This window comes from Trichogramma pretiosum, unplaced genomic scaffold, assembly GCF_000599845.2.
Source record: "Trichogramma pretiosum strain Unisexual culture from Peru unplaced genomic scaffold, Tpre_2.0 scaffold2, whole genome shotgun sequence".
NCBI lineage: Eukaryota > Metazoa > Arthropoda > Insecta > Hymenoptera > Trichogrammatidae > Trichogramma > Trichogramma pretiosum.
Window position 1 is genome coordinate 4849603 of NW_019641687.1, and position 23577 is coordinate 4873179.

Genomic DNA, 23577 nt, shown 5'->3' on the forward strand with positions numbered 1-23577 from the left:
AGCAGCAGCAGCAGCAGCGCCCGAAACAATAGCTCGCTCTGCGGCAGCTCCAATCGTCGCCGCCGATGAATTTCGATGTATATAGCGCGCATAGCTCTGTAGGAGCGCGTGAATATCTATGTAGTCTAATTGAGTCATAAATAATGGGCCGCCATCGCCATAAAGCTTCGGCACCGAATGCCGAAATCTAGGCGTAGCGAAGTAGCGTGTGTATATATATGCAGTCACCACACGAAATACACACACAGACACACGGGCGCATCGCGGATCGGAATTAGCTGCGAAAAAACGTTTCCCACGCGAGCTGGCCACTGGACTGGGCCGGCCGTGAAGCAGCGGCAGCAGCACTGGACCGAGAGATGGTGGCGCACGCCAAAAGACAGAAGCGTCGGGGCCGATGACGAGCTTTTATAATTCGACGGTGTGGTCTCCTTTAGGCGCTGTTCCCACGAGGATGGACAGCAGCAGCAGCAGCAGTAACTACGAGCCCTTTGACATTCCAGCCATTCTGGCGTACACGGGCACTTTTCTCCATATCATACACGGAGCTCGCTCATATACCATATACGAGCACTCGAGTCTCGCGCGAGCATCTCGGCTCTCTTCGATCGCGGCAAAAACTATAAATTAGTTGATTTACGCGCTCGTCTTGCGCTCTCGCGAACACGCACTTCTTCTCTCTCTCTCTCTCTCTCTCTCTCTCTCTGTATATAAAAGCTGCTATATATGTTGCATCAGCGTCCGCAGCCGCTGAGACTTTTTGCAGCCCGGCCAAGACGAGGCAGTGTCATGGGTGCAGAATGGCAGAGGCCTGTTTTTTTTTCTCTTTCCCCCGATCGGAGGGAATGCGATGTAGCTGCAGAAGCGGCGACGCAAGTTTTGAGGTATGAAGCAAAACTTTTTTCCCGAATATCTGCTGCAGCAGCAGCAACAAACGAAAAAGCTGCGCTTCGATGCTCTGTTTATACCCTTTTTTTCGTGCCTATGTATACCTATATGATCGCTCATGTGGATTTTTTGCCGCGCCGGTATTTCGGACGAAATTTATGGGGTTATCCTTTTTCGTCGCTCTCGTCGCGCTCCTGATTTTTAACGATACGCGCGCGCGGGCGCGTATTTTTATATACATGATCAGCTTTTCGTCGCATTCTTTATGCGCCAGCGATAAAAAGTCTCGCGCTCCCGCGATCCGCCCGATTGATTCACAAATTTTGCGATCTTTTTGTTTTCTCGTAAAAAAAAAGTGCGCGCGCCCAATAATATACGAAATTCCCTCGCGGCCCCGAGATTCAATTTGACGCCCATGCAAAAAAAGTCGTTGCATAATGCGCCGCGCCATCGCGTCCGTTGCAGGATAATGTGTGTGCGTGTGTATTCCTGCGCGCACCGTGTATAGCTGCACACGCTCGAGCGAGCGTGAAACTTTTCAACGAGCATGCGAGAGATTCTAAACAATAATAGCACGAGAATGAGACAGATGGACGCGAATAAGCGACCGAGAGCGAGCGAGAGAAAGAGAAAGAGCAGAGAAAAAGAAGGAAAATAAACGCGTCGCACTTCAATCTGATGTCTAAGGGGAGTGTGTATAATATATATAAGAGAAAAAGTGAGCGAAAGGAGCGAGCGAGCGCGAATCGTCGTCGTCGTCGTCGCGTTGACGATAAAAATCAGTGGCGTCGATGCAACACGACGCACTCGGCATGTCTAATGATGATTTTGTGCCGGGGCGCCCTTTTTTTTCTGAACAACGAGGGTTGTTTCTTCGAAATGCAGATTGTCAACTACCGACAAGCGGCTGCTGCCGTTGCTGGCGCGTTTGCGTTAAAGCGCGTGGCCGGTGTTACAATGCACAAAGACGTGTAAAACATCGTGCGATACGTGCGAGAAGAACCTAGGCTGCAGCTCGAATCGAGTATATAGTGTACGCACGCGAGAAGAAAAAACAAAAAGAGCTGCGCGCGCTCGAGCTGGCCCGGCGCTTGCACACCCGCGCGCACGTATTATATATATAAAGCGCAGCGACACAAGCGAGCGAGCCAAGTGTTGAATTCGCGCAACGAGGTAAAATAATATCTGCTACGAGACAGCAGTGGGCTGCTGCGAGCCACGAAGGCGATCGCAGTCAGTAGACAATCGAAAGACGAAATCTCGCCCAAAACGTCGTCTCGCTGTCGCTTGGCTTTCTCTCTCGTCTTCGTCTATATACACACACTCGCACGCAACGTATATAGCGCGCGGCATGCGAGTCTTTTGATCCTGCGCCGGCTCCTGCAGTAGTGCTGCGCTGCCGATGCTCCTTCTTCTTCTCTCGTCTTCTTCTTTGCTTCTCGTTCTTTTTTTTTTCGCATTTTTTTTCTTCGTTCGGGCTCTTTATTCTGGCCACCCCCATTCGCTTTTACTATTATGACGCGCGCGCATATATATATACACCGCGTGAAAGCATTTTTCGTAGCGCGTTGCGTTGCTGCACACGGACACGCACGCCCGTATATAGTAGTGGTATCATCGCTGGGCGCGTTCGCGCGCGAGCAAAACAACGCACCGACGCGGAATATTATATTTTTAGAAGAGGCGCGCGAGCGCGTGTAAGTACCTTGTCTAATTCGAAGCTGAAAGTTTCTCTCTCTCTCTCTCACTGTCGAGACGCGAGGCGAAATTGCGATTTTCTCGTCCTTTTTTTTTCTCTCCCCCGAGCTCGCACTGTATACGATCATCCTTGCAGCCGAGTCATCTATTATAGAGCGAAGAACGTCGTCAAGAACTAATTAGTGCTATACGCGAGTTCTACACGATCATCGTCGTGCAGCGGCGAGAGCGCAAATTCAAACTCTTAAAGTAAGCTTGAAAGCACCGATTGGATAAGGACGTAGGTGGTCCACGTGCAAGGGGGTGTTGAAACCATTAGCCTTTTCTTTCTCTCTCTTGCTCGCTCGCTCCGTGTGTCTCTTTCTCCTAGCTCTGTCTCCCTCGAGAGCTGGAGACCACAGCACACACACACACACACACGGAAAAAATGCATATATGAGCGCTAAGGTAAATTCCATCGCTGCGTTACGTTATCATTTGAGAGCTCGAGAGCAGGCAAATTCTTCGATTTCTGCAGCTTGTGAAGCGCTAATGACTCTCCCGGAGCTCGTGCGTGTGCGCGCGCGGAAAGAAATGTTAATCGATTTGTTAGGATTTCTAGATTTTTTTTTTGCTCCACCTCCTCCTCCACCGCTGGCTGCTTGCTCCTCTCTCCTGCGAGTCTCTGCATAACGACAATTATTTCGAAGATAATTGGGTAGAGTCGTGAGAAAAAGTTGCTTTATTCACGCACCATATACGTGTGTGCAGGGATTCTCTGGTATTAATAATAGTACAACTACACGTGTTTCATGTTTGTATTCAAAAGAAATTTTCTTTTTATTTTTTTCTTTTATTCATTAAATATTTATAGTTGTTATGTTTGTTGCTGCGTTATAAAAACTCATATGTATAAAAAAAAATGATAAAAACTTTACTTATACGATCATTAAGCGCAATTTTCATTTTTACAATATGCATCGAAAACTCACAAAAATATTTTTCGCTCGTATTTCTTGCCTGCGTTTCTCGCAAGATTCTCGCAAAGAATCTTTACAATTGGAAACGATGGATAACAATAAAATTTCTATATTCTCTTACAGTTCTAAAAAAATGTTTTAAAGCCTGAAAATTGACTCAATTTTATTATAAAAATTATTTTTTTTCGTTAATTTCTGCAATGATAGTAAAATAATAACGGAAATGTCGGAAGCAGCGTGCAAAAATGCAATAGTCGTATACAACCTCGAAGTTCGTTACTCATTCAATTTACAAAAATTCCTGAATAAATCTTGGCCCAATAGAGAACCAGTTTAAACCTTGTTTTTTTGACTAAACTGGACTAATTGGCTAAAAAATGAAATCGAATTCATTCGTTTCTATTAGGGGTTAAGATCGTACACATATATATAAAAGAAGCGACTGGTCTGGATTTGGCAACCTTAAAAAGTAAAACAAAAAAAAAACACATATACTTAGCGAGAAAGTAATATATAATATGTACAGGACGATCGTTAAACTCGTTTATAATTGAATTTCTTTCCGTTTTAATCCGAGTTTTCACGCATTTCAATTACTACACAATAAATACGGCTGCACGCTGGGCGCAAATTATATATTCAATATTAAATATACGAATTAATTTATTTACAATAGAAAAATAATACCTACTTACAAGATTTTTGATCAACAGTTTCCGACGCGAGACGTGGCTGTCGATTTGAAAAATGTGGTGAAAAATCGCGCACAGCAATGTATATCATCATGACGCTTAGAGGATTACAATAATTATATTTTATATATTTACATCGAGGGAACTAAGCTCTGGGAACATGCATCTCGACTCGGACGATCGAGATCAATATGCGAGGCACTATTTTTTTACTTTTATATCTTATGCGACTTTTCTTTTCAAATCGACGCTCGTCTTTTCTTTCTTTTCTTTTCGAATCGGCACTTTTTTGCTGGAAAAAAGTGACGATCGCAAGTTTATGTAGTATCAGTAAGTCACACGTTGGCGCGCGTCAACGTAACGAGCGTTTATATATTTACACCTAGTTTTAAAGGACGAGATTTTCGAACGGCGAATATCCGAGCGGTATCCGTCGAGTAGAAAAGATCCTCGCGAGACGCTCAGCTATATATTTACACGAGTTAAAGAGAGTCAGGGGATAGGTAGAGAGAGAAAAATTTTTTTAATTCAGTCTTTCACAGTACATAGTCGTCGTAGATAAAAATCCTTATTCACTATTTTTTCGCAACTATAATCGATGCGTGCACTTTTCTTTCTGCTTCGAAATATCGTCATTTCAGCCAGCTTATTTTTTGTTTTAAGTAAGAAAAAGGCGCGTCTAATACTGGGCACTTTTTTTATCCGAGACACAGGCACACTTCGAGCGTTGCTCTCTAATAATTATATCGTATCGAGAAAAAAAAAACGAAAAAAAAAAATATTACACAAAAATTATACATTCGCGCGAGCCGCTCGGCCAAGCTCTTCGCCAGGAAGAAGCGAGCACTCGATCCATCATGCGCGCACACCTCTGCGCACACGAAACGCCTTAGAGTCTAAAACTTTTGCTACTACATACTTATCGACACACACACGCGAGTCAATAGAAAAAGTATCTAAAGTCGATTTTTTGGTGAGGAGGTTTTCGTCGAAGTTGCGCAGCTGCTATCCATCTCTCACAGACACGTGTGTATGGTCTTGCGCGACTTGCAGAGCTGGCACTTGACCTCGCAGCACCAGTGGAAGGTGCAGTTGCACCTCTCCACGACGATGATCTCCTGGGTCTTGTAGCCGCGGCCGCAGCACATGAGATCGCAGCCGTCCACGCCGATGCTCGTGTCGTTGCACTGCCTGCCGTGAGTGCCGAGGATGCCCAGCTTGGGGTTCTTCTCGCAGAAGGGCGGCGACGGCTCCAGATAGACGAGGTCCTTGACGCCCGGCGGCTTGTGCTCCGGATTGTAGGGCTTGAGCTGGAAGTTGTAGCGGTGCCGCCGGCTGAGGCCCTCGCGCTGCGCGTGCACCGAGTTGCTGGCCGAGTTGCTGGTGATGGCGTTGCTGACGCCCCGGGCCCGGTCGCTGTTGCTCACCATGACCCGCGAGGCGCCGTCGAAGCGGTCCTTGAGATTGTCGCCGATGCTGCGAAACGAGGGCAGCCTCATCCAGCAGGTCTTGACGGTGCACGAGCCCGACATGCCGTGGCACTTGCACTCCTGGCGCATCTCCGCCGAGACGTGCTGCGAACAAACAAGAACGAGACACACGCGTGGTTCATCATCCATTTCTTAATTTGAATATCATTGAGATCGGAGGGGGCCATTAATTATGATTTCGAGCTTGCGCGCGCGCGCGCAGTGAAAGCCGCACAAGGTGTATGGTACAGCTGTACAGGCGTATAGGCACGCTCCGACGCGCTTACACGAACGCGAGCAACTCTACTACCGTGATTCGAAGCGCGGCTCGATTAATTAATGATTTAATTATGCTTTTTATTAGCCCGTAATGGTGGTCGGCGATGACGCCTTCGACGACGCGATAATATCACCGCGCGCGCGCCAATGATTAATCGAATCGATGACAGCTGCACCGAGCGTACACAGATATTTCACCTATTACACACAAGTACGTTATAATGGATATATTATGAATTCTTACCGTTCGGCCGGCCTCGTTGTTGTGTAGATTCATCTTCTCGCGCAGATTGCGGCCCCGCTCGCCCGTGTCGACGAACTCGCGCGAGAAGCGAAAGCCGTAGCCGATGTTGTCGGAGCAGCCGCCCCATTCCCAGTCGCGCACCCCGGTGGGCCCGCGCGACTGGTGCGAGTAGTCGCACGAGCACGACTGTATGCTGCCCTCGCTGCAGGCACGGGCTATGCTGTGGGTCACCGCCGCGCTCGTGATCGCGTAGATGAACGCCGTTTCTCGGCAGCCTGAAAACATTAACCATAACAAAACCATTGTAATAAGTTTTTTTTTCTTTATTTTATTAATCCTCGTACGCACATTTATGTACGGGGTAAGAAAGCTCGAGTATTATGGTGCAGGAAGAAACATCGTCGTCGTGCGTGTCCTGCAGCCGCGAGAGAGAGCGAGCGAAAGAATGTATAAATATGACGAGGGACATTTGTATGCGCGGGAGCACGAGGCCCGCAGATAAAGAGGTGACTTCTTCGCGTCGCATCTCTCGAGTCATGACGAGTGCGTGTCTTTTGGGCCGACGAGATGAAATGCCCGAACGTAGGCAGCATCAAGCGCAAGGAATATGACAAGTGTGCGACATCCGCGGCCCTACGTGAGTCCACGTCTCGGAGATCAACGTGTGTCGCTCGCTCTCTGACTCGTGTAACATTGAATGATATATATAAACGGAACAAGAAGAAGTGAACGAAGACGAGCGAAGAGGCAAAAAAAAAAAAAAAAACAAAAATTAGATCGACGCGGCCAAGATTGAGCGATATATTTAAGGAGAAAAGGACATTTTTCATGCGGAAAAACACGCGTACATGATTGAATGGGAAGCGGCCGGCCCCGAGACCTTCCTGACGCGCTGATTCAGCTACTTATATTTGCGAGACCAACGCTCGTATAATGTAGCTTCGCTAAAATAAGAAAGAAACGATTCCAACAGGAAGATGAAGTCTTCCTAGACTCGAGCACATATACGGATCACGGAGGCAGAACAGAAAGTCTAAATGGCAGGCAGTGGTAGTAATGGTGTTGGTGTTGTTGTGTGTATACAAGCACAGGCACACAGTCTATAAGAAAGGAGCTGTGTGTCTGTGTGTGTGTGGGGGGGGGGCTTGCGCGCGCGCCTCGACAAAGGTGCCGGTAGACACCTGCACGCGCTTTTATGCAGATAAGGCTCGGCAGCGGCGGCAGCCACCGCTCGTCCGCGCTGATTCTTCTTTCTCTCGTCCTCTCTTCCTTTCCTCTCTGCTCTGCGTTGCGTCGTTTTCTTCGTTTGGGTCATCTCTCGCGCGCAACAACAGCGAATACACACACAGACACACACACGGGTTGAGGTCAAGCCCTCGCTCATTTTCTCTCTCTTTTTTTCGTTCGCAGCGCAGGTAGATAAAAATAATAAAAAAAAAAGGACGAAGGGCTGCGCCTCGAGAAGATAAAGACGTTTTGACTCTCCTTTCTTTATGTTCTTATATGTGGCTGCAGCAGCAGCACAGGCACACAACGCACGCAGGGCGTTGAAAGCTTCCATCATATATACACTGCTTTGGGGGACCACCGACAAAGTTTCCCTCGGAGCCTGTCACTGATAATTTTTTTTTTCTTCAGGCTCCGATGAAAACTAGAAAATATCTTCTGGTCGATGATTACTTGGGCTGTATAGCAAATTTTTGTCCGCGCGTTCGAGGCAGGACAATGCGCGATGAATAGCGCGCGACAGACACGTATAATATAGAGGGCAAATATAATGGGGCACGAGATCCAGCGCCATGTAGTTGTAGTATTAAATACAAAGTGAAGAAAAAAAAGAAGAAAAAAGGAAGAAATGCTGCAGCGTTGACGAGCTGCGACGAGCTCCAAAAGTGTATACAAACCCAGAGGAAAAAAGCAAAATTAAGAGGTCAGAGCCAATTGGTATATACGTATGTTATATAGGTATATATAGGGATGCATCTGAAAAAAAGACATCACGCGCTCTACACACCGTGGCGTACGGCCGTATCGGATTTCGGAGGCAAATTCGTCACGATCCATGAAAAGAATTTCGGCGGCTAAAAGCAGGCCATTTTTCCCTAATCCCGGACCCAGCGATGATGGTGATGATGATGATGCTCGGCTCGGCTCGCACGCTCTTTACGGCGCATTACAAGCTGCCTCGACAAAGATGATGTGCTCTCGCAGAAAAGGCGACAAAAATAAAAGAATCGAAATAAGATTTATGCAGCTCGATCTCGTTCGCTCGAAAAATAATAACAAACGCGCGTATCCTCTCGTCGACGCCGAAATTTCTTTCCGTTTGGCCGCGTGTGAAATCGATCGGTTCATCTATATCGCGGAATTTCGTACTTATGTAGCGTACGTGTACCACTGCAAAAGACGATCGCGTCCACAAACATTAGAAGAGAAACAATCAATAATCTTTATCGGACAAGTGGAGAAATATCTCGGCTATCTACACCTTTCTCCAAATACCATCGTTACGAGGCCGTTTTATTATTTTGTTTTTTTTTACGACACTTCGAGGCCCATTTTCCCCAATGTGTGATGCACATTTCCGGACTCTGGCTTCGACTAGGACCGGTGTGTAAACACATCAAAGTCGATCATGATGATGATGATGACGGACCCATTAGACGCGTGTGCGTATATGTACGTGTGTTTGCGTCTGTGTATACGTATCTCTGACGCGTGATTTAGGATCGTTTTCGAAAGCCGAAGGTGCGAGAAGAAGAAGAGAGAGAGAGAGAGAGAAAAAATCTGCGGCTGACCGCGCGAGCGCTAGATAAAGGCATATTTTACGGGCATATATGTACGAATGTGTATATATATAAACACAAACTCATGCACGCGCCCGCGCGCGAGGCAGCGGCGGCGGCAGACAGGTGTAACGGCTTTTGTGTTACGAGTACTTCCTTTCTCTCTGCGTCGGCGGCGGCTGCGACTATATTTGCTCTCTCACTCTTCCGAGATATGTTTTTTAATATATGTATCGTGTGTGTATGTGTATATACCTATACGGGCCCGAGCGGCCTCATGTGGGTCATCGTCGTCGTCGTCGTCGTTTCCTTCGAGATCGTGAAAATACCATAACATGTGTATGTGCTCGGTTCTCAGCTAATAGAGGAAAAATATCATCTCGGAGATAAAAAATAAACGAGTAATAATATTAAAAGGTGTTGTATACTGGCCGCTCGCTCGAGATCTTGGAACTCTGGAATCGCTATTAGCATTTCGGAGCGATAGTGGCAATAATTTCTCGGAATCGAGCGCAGCAGCTGATTGATTTAACTAATTTTTTTCGAGATTGAGTTTGAATAAGCGATAAAAGCACTGCTACGAACGTGTGCGTAGGAGCGAGCGATTGTATCCCAAACTCGCCGCTTCGGTTTGGATTCTCGACTACGAGCCCAATCTTGGCTCGTTATACAATTTATACACAAGCAACGTTTAGGTAGCAGCCGTATCCGGAGTCGATGGCTTTTTTGCACCGTCGATTCGATTTTACGTAATAATCGCCCGGGCAAAAGTTTACAAGCCACATTTGCGTAATGAAGCGTGCGTTCACTCGTCGACGTTGATTTATTTTGCAAAATCAGTTACTACGTACGTATTATAAAATCCTTGGGAAAACGCGCGCACAGCGACAACGACAACGGCAACGAAAAAACGAGAGAAGAAACGCAAAAAAAACGTTGAAATAAAAGCGAGTCCGAAGTCCGCAAAAAGGACAAAATGCAACTACAACAACAACAACAACGACAACGAAAAAAAAAAGGTAAGGATCAGGTATATATACATGCGCACACACTTTGCGTCGAGGCTTGTTTTGTTCGCGACTCACGTTTTTGCCCGGACTCGACGAATACACGAGTGCGCGCGGCCGAGCCGAGGCTCCGACACATGTAAGCCATCATAGGTCGCGATTTATGAGATCTCCGCGCACTGCTCACATGGAAGTAAGCATCAGCGCGGGCTGCAGCACACGCTTACACATTCGTATATAATACAAACGCACACAGAAACTGACAAAAAAAACGGCCAGAGATAATAAGACAGTGGAAAAGAAAGAGATAGATAGAGAGAGAGGCAAAGGAGCATCGTTCATATTATACGCGCGCGTGTGTCGCTCGACGATTAGTTTGTCATCGCGCTCGTGTGTGTGTGTGTGTGTGTGTGTGTGTGTGCACGCCACGACGACGACTCGTCCTCGTCGTCGGGTTTAATTTTTTGCGCTAGGCAAATTTTACGATTCATCACGTACGAGACGCGCGTTGGCACGCGAGAAAGTGCGAAATGATTTCTTTCGATCGCGTCGTCGTCGTCATCGTCGCCCGAGAGTTGAGTGTTTGTATATAATACGCACGTGCGCGCTAATAGCTTTGACTGTTCTTCGCGCGCGCGCGCTCCGAGACGCCCAGGCATTTTGACAGATATATAGACGACAAAAAGCAGAGCAGCATCGAGCTCGAGATTGAGCCGTGACAAGATCGATCGCTCGTGTATATACCTGATTTAATTATATATACATGTGTCATATATACGTATATGCCAAGAGAGAGACAAAAAGGTCCGCACGACACTACGCACATATTAATAATAATATACATTATATATTACATTACGAGCCCATTAATCACGCATCTCGAGGATCCGTTTGATCGCGCGGCTATCTGGAAATTGAGAATTTCGCGCCCTGCAGCGTATAAATCTAAGGTGTACTTACACCTATTTATATACAATAAGCTCATGTGCTAGAGCTGCACTCGGCCGAATAACTGATATATCCGATCCGGAAGCGATCGTTAATAACCTCGGACTCCGCTCGGTTTCCAGCAAATTACGCGGAAATTTTCGCCTCGGCTATTCATAGTACGCTTAACCCCAACGCGCTCCGATTTTCATTTTATGTACTAATGATTTTGATTTCTCCGTACGGTCATCGCGTTTCGACAAATTATTCCGGTTAAATAAGTCGCTCTCGTTGTTCTCTTTTCTTGATAAAGAAAAAAAAAAGCTGTTGGTGGTCAGGAACAACGTCCGAGACCAGCTCCCACGCGTCGCGTACCACTGCCAAATTTATAAGAGAGCTCGTGAAAAGTCTTTTTTTCTCTTTCCCAAGTCTTACATCGTGTGACTAAACACCGCGTAATACTCTCGGTGCGTCGTTCGGCCGAATGGGGTGAGATTGAGCATCTCTTCGGTGCCATATGCGCGTTGTAGTCGTTGTCGTCAACGTGGTGCAGTGGCTGACATGCGGGGAATTAAACGGCTTTGCGCGACAACGACGTGAAAAAAAAGTACGGTATACGCAGCACTAGGCGAAAACAATCGCGCAACCACCCTCCGCTATCACTACATCTGTGTGTGTATGTGTGTGTTATAATACGCGTGTGCGATCCGGTGATATTGCGCGTCCCCGGCCGCTGCGATTGTTTTCCTTTTCTATTATGCAAATCTGGGGCACGAAACGATACCTTAATTGCTGGATACATATGTATACATATCATTATCATCTCTTTTTCTCTCTCTTCGGCTCTTTATATATGTGACACATGCGTATATGTGTATATTTAGGAGCACTACTCGCGTGGCTGCGCGCAGCGTATATATAATGAAATCGTTTGGGCATGTATATAGTGAGTAAATAGATAAATATTTAACGCCCTGCCGAGCAGCGCACACAGACGGAATAAAGGATTTACAGCTGGACGCGTGCAAAACGGTCGGTGTCTGCTACCGACAGAGATCGAACAATAGCTCGAGCTTTCTTCCCCGATTAAACTTAAATTATCCACAAGTAATGTACGCGTCGCAACTTACCTCGATCGACGATTTTGCCAAACAGATTCTTGCCGCGCAGAAAATTCTTGGTCGAGCAGTTCCAGCGACGGTTGCGAAACTGGTGCTGGCACTCGGCGATGGCCATGTTGGCACCCCGCGCCACGGCCATCAGGACGCCCGGATTGTCGCGGGCCAGTCGGCGCTGCTTCCGCCTCAGCGTGGCGTAGACCGTCGGGTCCATGTGCAGCGAGGTCGCCGGCATCGGCAGCAGATTGTTCGGCTCTCCAGCTTTGGCTATGCCCCTGTAACACAATATCCACGTTGACCCATTGTTTTTCGGATTGCTATACTACTGTATGTAATGTGAATATAATACGAGCCGGGCACGCGACGGCGGTGGTGGCGGCCGATAACTCAAGAGCTCGACCGTATACACGAATCCGTTTAAATAGAAAAAGGAGTCGAGAGCTTACGAGAGCTATACGGCACTCGAAAAAGCGCAAACAGATGCCACTCGACGATGTTGCGCAGGGGTGTCGATAGAGAGCCTATTCGTGCACTGGACTTTTTTTGGCGTGAGCCCGATCGCGAGCATTTATACCACTGATCTCGCTCGAGTGCGCGTGTGCACGCCAAAAACGTTTGCGATGGCCTCGTAATCCACGCGGGTATACCGGAGAAAGCAGAGCTAATCGAGCTGGCCACGAAGCTGCTCGACCGAGCCCCCGAAACTCGAGATATCGACTTGCGAAAAGAGCCAACCGACGGGGAAAATTTCCCTCCCGTTTGGTCCTTTAATATTTCGTCGCGCATATTCTGTATAAAAAAGGCTCTCTCGGCTGGGCCTTACGGATCGTTTACAGAAATTCCCAAACTCGATTGTCCGGCTAATAGAAATATCCAATTACGCGTATTATATATTTTGCTTGCTATGCTGCTGCTGCTGCTGCTGCTGCTGCTCTGGTCCTCCGACAAAGTAACACGAGAGCGTGAGTAGCACGCGCAAAGGATCTCTCTACTTTTATACACAGGTATAAGGTCTTTATTGAGACGTTTTCGTCGGTACGACTCACGCGCAATGATACTTTTGTATCCTCGAATTAGCTGTGCAGCTCGGATTTTTTTTTTTGTTAATCTCGTTTTCGTAGCAGAAAATTGTCACGACGATTAGTGCCGATTCGCTGCCCATGCTCGAATTCGACGCGAGACGAATTAGACACCTTATCTATATAGCCCTAGGTCACCGATATTCGGCACACGCAAGCGCGCGATTGTTGACACGGCTCCGAAATGTATACACAATAAAGTCCAAGTATTATAAAAGCGTGATCTTTTTGGAAGATCGTAATTTTTCCCGACTCCCGATATTACAATTAAAAGAAGACAAATACGTGATAACGTTACATCGATCGTCAGTCTCGACGTACAAAACGTCTCACGGCTTCTGTATAAAATATACGACGTCGGAGAACCGGGTGCACATGCGCGAGTCTCGCGAGCAACAAGTAGTTATCATCGTACACTCTACAACGGGCACTGATTCCACGATAACGGGCGTGGTTTTAAAAGGGGGATGAAAATCGGCAAGTCTGCACTCACCACCACATGGATCCGCGTCCTCTGTTCTTGTTCGTCCTGACCTCGGCGGGCAGTGTCGGCACCGCGACGGCCAGGGCGCCCAGCATCATCCACAGCCTCATGGTCATCATTTTAGCAAGGTAGCACAGTGAGTCAACAAGAACAACGAGAACATCAACAAACAACAACATCAACAAACAGCACGGCACAGTGTCACACTTTTTTTTGTATAACCGAGAGATGCACTTTTGGTCGGTAGCCCCGCTAATCGTAATTTATCGATTCGATCTTTTTTTCTTTTATTAATTTTGCACACTTGATTATCGTCGCTCACGGTATCGGTAATTATCGGATAGTAGTAGTAGTAGTTATCACGTCGTAATCGGAGGTTCGTGTCTCGGCGACGACAATAACGTCAACAACGACGACGACGACGACGACGACATAATTACGCGCACTGCATGTACAGAGGTAATTCTCTCTCACACTTGGCGGGTGGGCGAGTGTTTTCGGGCAACGGTAATCAGCGGAGATAGAGAGCGGCCCGATTACAACGAGTATCGCCCAGAGGGTAATAATTACAACTTCGGAGGAGCGCGAGGATCGAGGAGCGGCGGCACAATGAGTAGGCGAAGCAATATCATGTCTCACTCGGAAGAGAGCGCGGCGCAACTGTGTAGAGAAGCACCAGCACAGCGATATTCCGATCCATTCGAGAGTCCGGCGTCTCGCTCACTGCGGCGGTCTCTCGCTCAGCCGTGCACTATGCCGTGTGTGTGAGTGTATATACCCTGCCTTGCCTGCCTGGCCTCTCTGCTGCTGCTGCTGGAGCTGTAGCTGCGTTCGTGTGTGTGTATATATTATACGTCGGAGAGAGAACGGCACACGCACAGGCTATACACGCGAGCCGCACACACGTATACGTAGTCACACATATATAGAGCGAGTCGCAGACACAGTCGTATTACACACATATATACGCACCGCTGCCTGTGGCTCACACTCTCACTCTCGCTCGCCGAGGCTCTCTCTCTCTCTCTCTCTCTTTCTCTCGTGCCGCTTACGGGGGTGTTACCCTACGCAGGCATCGTAGTGGGAGTCTAGTCTTTCGGAGCTCTGGCCTCTCTCTCTCTCTCACTCTCTCTCTAATCGGGGCCCGCGCACGGCTCCTCTCGATCGACGATCGATCGATCGGCGCGACTACTCGGACGCGACGATTACGAACGCGATGGTTAACGGATTGTTACCGCGGGGCGCGAGGATACGATCCATTTGGAGCGGCGTACGGAAAAAACTCGCTGCACTTTTATTACTAATATGAATATTGGCGGATCGAGCCGAGCTGTATGGTATTGCAACACACGCGCGTCCGAGATGTGCGCTCGAGCTCGCGACGACTATGTGTGCGCGGGGGCCTGCTCCGACTCGTACTACCCCTTCCTTTCTCGCTCGATTCTCCAGTTTCGAAAGAGAGAGAGAGAGAGAGAGACATGAGACAAAGAGATGAAAAAGAGCAAGAGGGAGAGAGACCCATGCTCGGACGTGCGAGCGATCATCGAATCTCACGCTCCGCCTTTCTTTTCTCTCTCTCTCTCTTTCGATCGAAGCAGCAACAGCACCAACTCGACCTGCGTGCATTACACTACGTACACGCCAGCAATGCCTATCTCGTACAAGTTCGATGTATATATATAGCTGGACCAGCTTTGCAACCGGTCATCATCTTCTTTCCTCGTAATCGGTATATACGTGGACACGCTATGTCGAGCTGGTACTGATCCTGGTATATACCTTCGTGTGTGCAAAACTCGATGCTACACTGCTGCTGCTGCTGTTACTGCTGCATCGCAGGCATTATTATAGATCCGCGCCATTTTCGATACGTTAACTGCGTAATTTTATTCACTCGATACTCGGCTGTATAAAAGCCGAATTCGCTCTCCTCGTCAATTTTAGCCGATTTTAATCCCGATTTTTTCGCACCAATGAATCGATCGATTCGATTAGTTGCTAGTGTAAATTGTATTCAAACAACTTGAACAGGTTTAAATACTCAATGGATGATCAATGGATTGGCTCCTAGTATCATTTCTTACCGCAAAGCTATTAAACCGATTAAGCGAAAATAGATTCAATTGATTATTTGCCAACTTATTTCACAAACTTATTCATCATTTTTCTAAAAAGCTACTTGAATTACCTCATTTTGTAGTAAAAAAAACTATCAAGTGCAAATTTCATAAAGCATTTTTGAACATTTTGATTTTGACCTGACTTTGGTATGCGTCCTTTAATCGCGATACGCTGAAAAACACGAAGTGTAAAAATTACAACTTCCTGCGCGCTTATACCTACAATATACGCCAAATCATCGTTTAAATTAAAATCGGCCTCGTTTCGAGGAACAAGCGAGCTTTATGATATTCGCGCATCCTCGAAATCATTTATCCCGCAACCGATTACCGCGCGCACGCTGTATAACATCCCCTGCCGCACGATGTTTCCCTTTTTTTCTCTCGTCTATTAAACACATCGACGCGTTTAAAAACGCAGCAGGGCACGCGAGGCGCGAAACAAAAGAAACCACCAACGACGTATATAGATCGCTCTCTGCTGTTCGGGTTCGCACTCGAGTGTGAGTTATTTTATAATGGTGTTGTTCTGGCGCCGGATATAGCACCATATACGTAGCCAGCAATGGTCGCCCCGCGCATCATATAGGATATATACGAAATCGACCACTCGAGAGTAGATTATTATCGAAGGCGCCGCTCGACTTTATGTGCTATTCGACCGCGTTGTCTGCGTAGGTGCGAAGACTCATAATCGAAATCACGCGTTCGGCGTGTGTATAACCACCCATCGATCATTCTCGTCTCTCGCCCGAGCTGCTTCCTTTTTTTTTCTTCCCAAAATTAAATCCTAGAGAGGCGCAGAGATACGCTGCGATCGTCGATCGTCGATCGTCCGCGTGCGGCGGCACGTGCTCGGCTCGGCTCGAGAAATACCGCAGCTGCTTATACGCGCCTATATCCTTAAGGGGTTATATAGTGGGAGGCGTAGGAGGGGCCATGCACTCCTGTAAGCCACACCTCTCCTCGATGGGCCCCCCACTTTAAACATATATACGCCGCTGATCCGCGCGTAGCATGTGTAGCTCAACACTCTCACATGTATTACAGAGAGAGAGACGGAGAAAGAGAGCGTGCATGCACAAGTCCCCCTTTTATGACGTTTACTCCTCATACTTCGTTGGGTCGTCGTTTTCTTTCGCTGCTGTGCTGCTGCTGCTGCTGCTGCTTTTATTCGAACCTTTTGTCCGCTCCCACTTTTTTTCCTTTACTTCACTCACTTATATACTACTACCACTACTAAAGCTCTCTGACCGATCTTGCTTCGTGCGTGTGCATACCTGCGTGGCAGCAGCAGCAGCAAAAGAGGAAGGAAGAAGGGATTCAGCAGCCAAGTCCGCGGAATGCATGAATCAAGAGTATGTGTGGGAATGTCGCTACGGTATGCCGCGAGTCTTTCTTTTCCCTTCTGCCCTGTTGCTGCTGCTGCTGCTGCTGCAGATCACCTCGCGTCTGCGAAAATCAGACGAGACGATCCCCCTCCTCGCCTCGCACCATCCAGCTTACTCCAACTCTGCTATATACTACTACTACTACTACTACTACTCCTTCGCGCTCGCCTCGAGTACTCGACTCTTTTTTTTTATGATTTTTATTTCATTCTGGCTGAAAGACACACAGAGAGAGAGAAGCTGTGACTGCGTTTTTTACAGACGAGATGTGCTCCGGCACCAAGGGCCCAATAATTTACGGATATATATGAGGAATGCATATAGCTTTTTGCCTATACATATTGGTTCAAGGAGAGAGAGAAAAAATAAAAAAATGACGTACGGTCTGCGGACAAAATGACGATCCGTCGACGCTCAGCGAACCAACTCGGGGGCTGCTGATCAATGACTGTACTAATTTTTCATTGAGACACGCGCAGAAGTATACGTGCTTTTCTTGCGCCGCCTTCGCAATGCTGCACTTCTTATTCATTTTTCCATCAGCCGTCAGCCATGAAATTCCTCGTATCTACAATTTATATCGAGGCTAATTATTTATTAACTTATTCGAATGTATAACAACGACGACGAAAAAAAAGCAACCGAAGAAAAATGACGGTATGGCTGCAGCAGCACAGAGAGCCAGTTAAACAAAATGTCATCAACGAAACAAGCAATTTCGCGCACCGGTTCGGGCAATTATGTTTTTACCCCGCGACGATCTCCGAGTGCTGCTGCTGCTGCTGATATATAATACGCACGCACGACCTCGACTCGTGCGCGCATGAATTTTATGCTCACGCACTCTAGTTCTCTCTCTCTCTCTCTCTCATATATATAAATACGCGAGCCGAACGAAGAAAGTGATCGCTCTTGGCGCGCTCGGAGCGAGCTTTTTTATGACTGCTATAGACCCCGCGCGCGCCGAGTCTCGCGGAGTCGAGAAAAAAAAAGGACGAGAATTATGACTCGCGAGGGATCGAGACAGAAAGAGAAAAGCACATATCGTGTGTGTGCTCGCCTCTCTTTCTCTCTCTTTCTCGTACCTTATGTGTATACGCAACGATCTAAAATTTATCGTTATAAGTTCAACAAAATTCGAGCGGCGAGCTATGCGCGGAATGAGACGCGCCGTTTGTGCAGAGCGTTTCTTATGGCCGCGTCTCGTACTCCTCCTCGTCTCTCGTACACGTACGTCTCTCGACGGCAATTGCAATCTATTTTGGCATTCGCGAAAAGCACTCGAGGCTTTGATTGAGTTATCAAGCCCCAAGAGATAAAATAGCGTGTAATATAGCTTTGAACAATGATAGACTGGGAGTGACTCGAGAGTTTGTACGAACGAGCTTTGGATTGGAATCAATGTGCTCGATGAATATTTTCAAGCTCCATCGGATGTACCGATTAGTTCACGGAATCGTGCATTATTATACGGACCGCTCTCGTACTTAACGGTGTTCGAGCGTCGATTTTACGATTTAAAAATAAACTTTTTGTTTACTGACTTTTTTTTACTCGTCGAGTTAAATATCGGATAGCAGGCAAAAGGTCGGATTTTATGACTCCGTTTACGTAAAAAATCGTACTTTATATTTGTTCACCGTTCACTGAGACTATAGCCTACCGAGATTAAGTATCAAGTCATGATGATATAATCGTTTAATTGCTTTATTATGAAAACACAATCTAGATACACTTCTATTTAAAATTAGTCAGTATATTTTACACAAATTATACAGTCACATTTTTAAGCTTGAACGATTACATTTATTTCTGAAGCATTCACATCGATTCGATTTCTGTGGAGTTTCCAGCCTGCAGAGCTTCGAGCTCTTCCATGTCGTAGGCCATTCTGTAGTGGCAGTTCTTGGGCGGCATCAGAGGCTTGCCCTTGCAGTGCGTATGGAACTTTCGCCAGTACTTGAAGCCCTGCTCCTCGAAGATCTTGCGGGCGCAGTGGATGTCGTCGCTGATGTTGTCGTTGGTGAAGTCGCTGCACTTCCTCTTGCAGCCGACCGGCGGCGGCCTGAAGGCGTTGCAGTAATGATCGCTCCTGATCTGCAGTATGCCGTAGCCGTAGCTCGGGCCCGGGCCGCCCTTGGCCGTCGTCTCGAAGTTGCTCTCGCTCTTCATGATGCAGAGGAAGGTGCTGATGAAGGTGCGCGGCACGCCGTTCAGGGCCAGCGCCCGGGCGGCCTCGCATTCCGACACTCGCCGAGCGCCGACCGAATATTGCGATAGAACTACAGCGAGTAATAATAGCAAGGCTGTGGTGTAGTTTTTGAGCACCGGCATCCTGACGCGGTATATTAAATCGGCCCGCACACTTTCGCACTCACTCGCACTATAGGTGGCAGTCGGTGACAAACCAAATCAATGCCGCAGCGAGGTTTATATTTTCAAAAATTTCGCTGCCAAAATTACCGTAAAACAAAGAAAATTATCGAGATAAGATATTGATGTTTTTGATTGGTTAATAACGCGCAATCCAATTACAAATCTGTCTGGTTTTTGCATGATAAGTAGTTATTAATGAATCATGAAGCAGTTATAGAAAAGTAACGTCACTTTATTATAGTAAATTGATAAACAAGATCGTTAGATAATTGGTACTCTATTTGGAAGTATTTTGAATGACATACTATCTGACGTAAGCGTATATTTTTAAGTTTGATTCGCGAAGAAAGCTTATGTCACTTACGCATGCCATATCTACGTAAATTACATTAAAATGATTGATTTCAAATTAACTTTAATAAACTTGACGAATTTTACAAACAGTAAAACACACCATTACTTATTGCTACTTAATTTTAATGTTTTTTTCGACACGTGGCAAATTTAATACTTGCAGCACAAAAATTAAATATTTATTTATAATTTTTGCTTTATGATTGTACGTTAAATTTAGACTTCTTCCATACTGCAAAATCCTTCTTTGGGAACAAAATCATGAATCAGAAATACTCCATCAAAGTATACAAGATAAATTACTCGAATAAAAACCATTATGACTATCCATTCATTATAACGTCAAGTAAAGTACAATGCGATAAATCATCTTCAGAAAAATTTGTTATAGCTTAAATTTCAAATAAGTGAACATTTTAAAAGTATTTCATCTCATATGAATATAATAATGTTAATACTAAATATTTTTCTGAAAGGGTGCTCTGAAAAATATTGCAAAAACTAAATTTTACTCAAACTTTGGAATCTCCTTCATAAGTGTAAGGAATAACTATTTTTAATTAATTTAACTGTGTATGAGACGATTAGGATAGTTATAAAAGACATTGCTATTTAATTTTAAAACTTTTTCTTAAAATATTTCACCAAAATCAAATTCAAATTTACAGAATAGCACAGAATGGCGTTTGGCTACCTTTGGTAGGAGTGCAAGTAGGTTGAACACGTGTCAATCTTTCTAAGCCTATGGAGGATCGAATAAAATGCAGAAAAGATGAAACTTTGGTATAAATTGATGGCTCAGTACTTTCATTGCAAGACTCAGGTGTAGTGCTCAATATGCCGATAACAGTATTTCCATCGACGACCAAAGGACCTCCACTATCCCCCTAAATCGTAAAACAGTTTTTGAGATTCCCTTATTTTTTTCAACAAACAGTAAAATTAGGTAAGATTAATTACTCGACAAGCTCCTCCTTGATTTGACAAAATTTGATCAGCTCTGCCACACAGAATCGTGTCATCGTTTTTATTGACATCATTGAACAAGAGTGCAATTGCGTCCCTGCACGATGATGGTTGCAGGATTCTTACATCGATTTTTTTTAGATTATCAACGTTCACCAATGTTTTTCTTGTCATAACATTGCGTTCTCGATCGAAATCTACGGGAGACTCGTCCCATCCAAAGCCAGCAAAAACCGCTTTCCTACCAATGTATGATACGTTTGGACCTTCCGGTAATTTCAGCTGGACGAAATTCGGATTACCTCCAATATTTAAAGATGATGCGAGCTGTAGCACACGAAAGTAATCGTTTTAAAATACTTATAATAAACATTATCCTCGATTTATGCATCACCTTAAGTATAGCTAGATCATTTTTTGGCTCTTGATCGCCCAGAGCATCAGGCTCGAAAAAGAATTCCTTCGGAACAATTATTTGAGTAACTTTCGCAAACATCGCAGAGGGCAACGTATTCTTGATATTATTGGTACCCGCGACGATGTTCCAGACGCCTTTTCTAGGCTGGCCGGGTTTGTACATGACGCAGTGAGCTGCTGTAAGTACATAGTATTCTCCTATAATTCCACCACCGCAGTAATGGACTCCTCGATTTTGAACCGAGACCTGATACTCGAACTCTTTTTCAAAAGTTTTATCGTCGACGATTTGGCCACTAACTATCTTTCCCTTTTCTAAATTATTCAAGAGAGCATTTAAAAGAGACGATTGTTTATTTAATTTCACTGGGATTTAAGTTTTAATTCACTTACTAGAACGAGATGCAGAGATAAAGCAAAAAATAAATGTCAAATACAAACAACTTCGAGCTTTCATGATTTTTCAGAAAAAAAAAAATTTTATTCCAGCTACTGACAAATTGTGTATGGATATTTTACTAGCAATAGACAGTTGAGTGTTTTTATTGCTCGAGTTATTAGCTGACGTGACGTGACGTAAAAACAATTATAAACATTACGGGCTAAACGAACGTGAATGATTTTTACATTTCCGATTCAGCTTATGACCAGGTGAACGCGTTAATCATCCATCGAATTCACAGAACGTAGCGACCAATTTTCGTACGCATCATCAAAGTAAGATGAAAATCTGCGCCGTAATAACACACAAATGTGGAAGAAGCGATCGATCAATTTCCTCGCGCGCTAAGCATTAATCCGAGTAAAACTGTCAACGGCACACATAGATAATTAATTCCGGTCAATTATAGGTCAGTATAAGAAACTTTCGGAGCTCTACCGTCAGCTCGTTGGTCGACCAAATTGAAATTAAGCGCATTGCGCGGCAGCAGCTGCAGCGCACGATTATATGTAAAGGCAAGATTTTGAATCGCGGTACGAAACTATTAAGCATATACGATCATCAGTGCGCGTCAAGCCGAGTCGAGTATTAAAGCCATGTTGGCTATATGGCTGGCTGGCGTGTGCGTGAGCGCGCGTAACACGCATATAAGCTGCCAGCAACAAGTGCTGACTCACACGTGAAATAATTCAAATTTATAACGCTTCTCGATGAAAATTCGCGTAACTCAAGAGCTCCGAGTTATGAAAAGGGTAGGATATATATCAATCAATCTTGGATGTATACACGATTCGCGCGATTCAAGCTCTGCACACTGCCTGCGGAGTGTACACAGGTAGCTGAATGGGACCCACATACGTACGGACTCGTTAACGTCAATCTCGCGCTCGCGGTTATCAAATTGCCATTTAGCCTGGCTGATTTAATCGATGCATACGTACGTACGTATGCGAGTTGTGCTACCTGCAGCTGAATCGTGAATGCCGCTAATCAAGCTAAGTTCGTGCACGTTCCCTCGCTGCGCGTGTAATGATGTAAGCTCGACGACTCGAGGTTCGCACGCTGCGCACTGCTGTGTACGTGGCGTAAATCTGCCCTGACTTTACAGTGCAGAGAGTGAAAAAATTTCCACATATGCGCTCGTGCAGGCCCCGAATGGATGCGCGTAAAAGTCGTGTGTATATAATTCGGTGCGCAGGACAAAAAAGGAGGGTGCGGACGAGGGCGGATACGCAGGCACCAACGTGCCTCGGGTAAGTATATAACCTCGGCGTAAAAGGCAGCCTCCCTACAGGTGTAAATGAAGTCGAGAGCGCGTAGATTCATATTATTCTTATTATGGTATACGCGTTAGACCACCCCGAGCAGCTTTCGGAAAGGCGAGCGAGCGCCATGCGCGTAGCTCGAGAAATCTTCTCGCTTTGAAAAATTCAATGGATTTCCGATGTATACACGCGTCGCGCGCACATTTTCCTCGACTCAACCTGATTGAATGTAATGCCTTTACTCCGCTATTTACATTGTCCTTTTTTTTCTCTCTCTCTCTCTCCTTTCTCATTTAAATTTTCAACTTTTTTAACGTGATTGACTCTTTCGAAACTTAACGACTCGAGAGATTACTGCATCATTGTACACATTGGCCTCTAGCTATATAACGTAGGAATAATCAGGCAGGTCGCTGATGGGCATTACGAGCAACTCGGCATGCGAGCAGCGCGCGCTCGCTCGCGTGGCCCTCTTGATTAATGAACCTCGAAAATTTGTCCCGATAATGGCGTAAACGAACGAAAATCACGGTATACCAACCGGACGGATCTCTCTAATGAAGCACTCGGGTGAATGATTCGTCAGATATCATTCAAACGATCGTTGAGGTAACAC

General features: G+C 45.9%; 3 protein-coding genes across 3 annotated transcripts; all 3 read right to left on the reverse strand.

Moving 5' to 3' along the window:
• Nucleotides 1–3392: 3392 nt before the first annotated feature.
• On the reverse strand, nt 3393–14434 carry LOC106658898 (protein Wnt-1). The gene is made up of 4 exons (XM_014381054.2): nt 13640–14434; nt 12080–12342; nt 6230–6504; nt 3393–5811 (listed from the first exon to the last, which is right to left on the reverse strand). The coding sequence occupies exons 1-4, from the start codon at nt 13807–13809 to the stop codon at nt 5254–5256; spliced, it is 1266 nt and encodes a 421-aa protein (XP_014236540.1). The 5' UTR covers nt 13810–14434; the 3' UTR covers nt 3393–5253.
• Nucleotides 14435–18962: 4528 nt separating this feature from the next.
• On the reverse strand, nt 18963–21964 carry LOC106658541 (lysozyme c-1-like). The gene is made up of 2 exons (XM_023461540.1): nt 21949–21964; nt 18963–19447 (listed from the first exon to the last, which is right to left on the reverse strand). Exons 1-2 carry the CDS (start codon nt 21962–21964, stop codon nt 18963–18965), a joined length of 501 nt encoding a protein of 166 aa, XP_023317308.1.
• On the reverse strand, nt 20486–21730 carry LOC111694200 (mite allergen Der p 3-like). Its single transcript, XM_023461408.1, has 4 exons — nt 21648–21730; nt 21232–21569; nt 20832–21164; nt 20486–20758 (listed from the first exon to the last, which is right to left on the reverse strand). Exons 1-4 carry the CDS (start codon nt 21709–21711, stop codon nt 20534–20536), a joined length of 960 nt encoding a protein of 319 aa, XP_023317176.1. The 5' UTR covers nt 21712–21730; the 3' UTR covers nt 20486–20533.
• Nucleotides 21965–23577: the final 1613 nt, after the last annotated feature.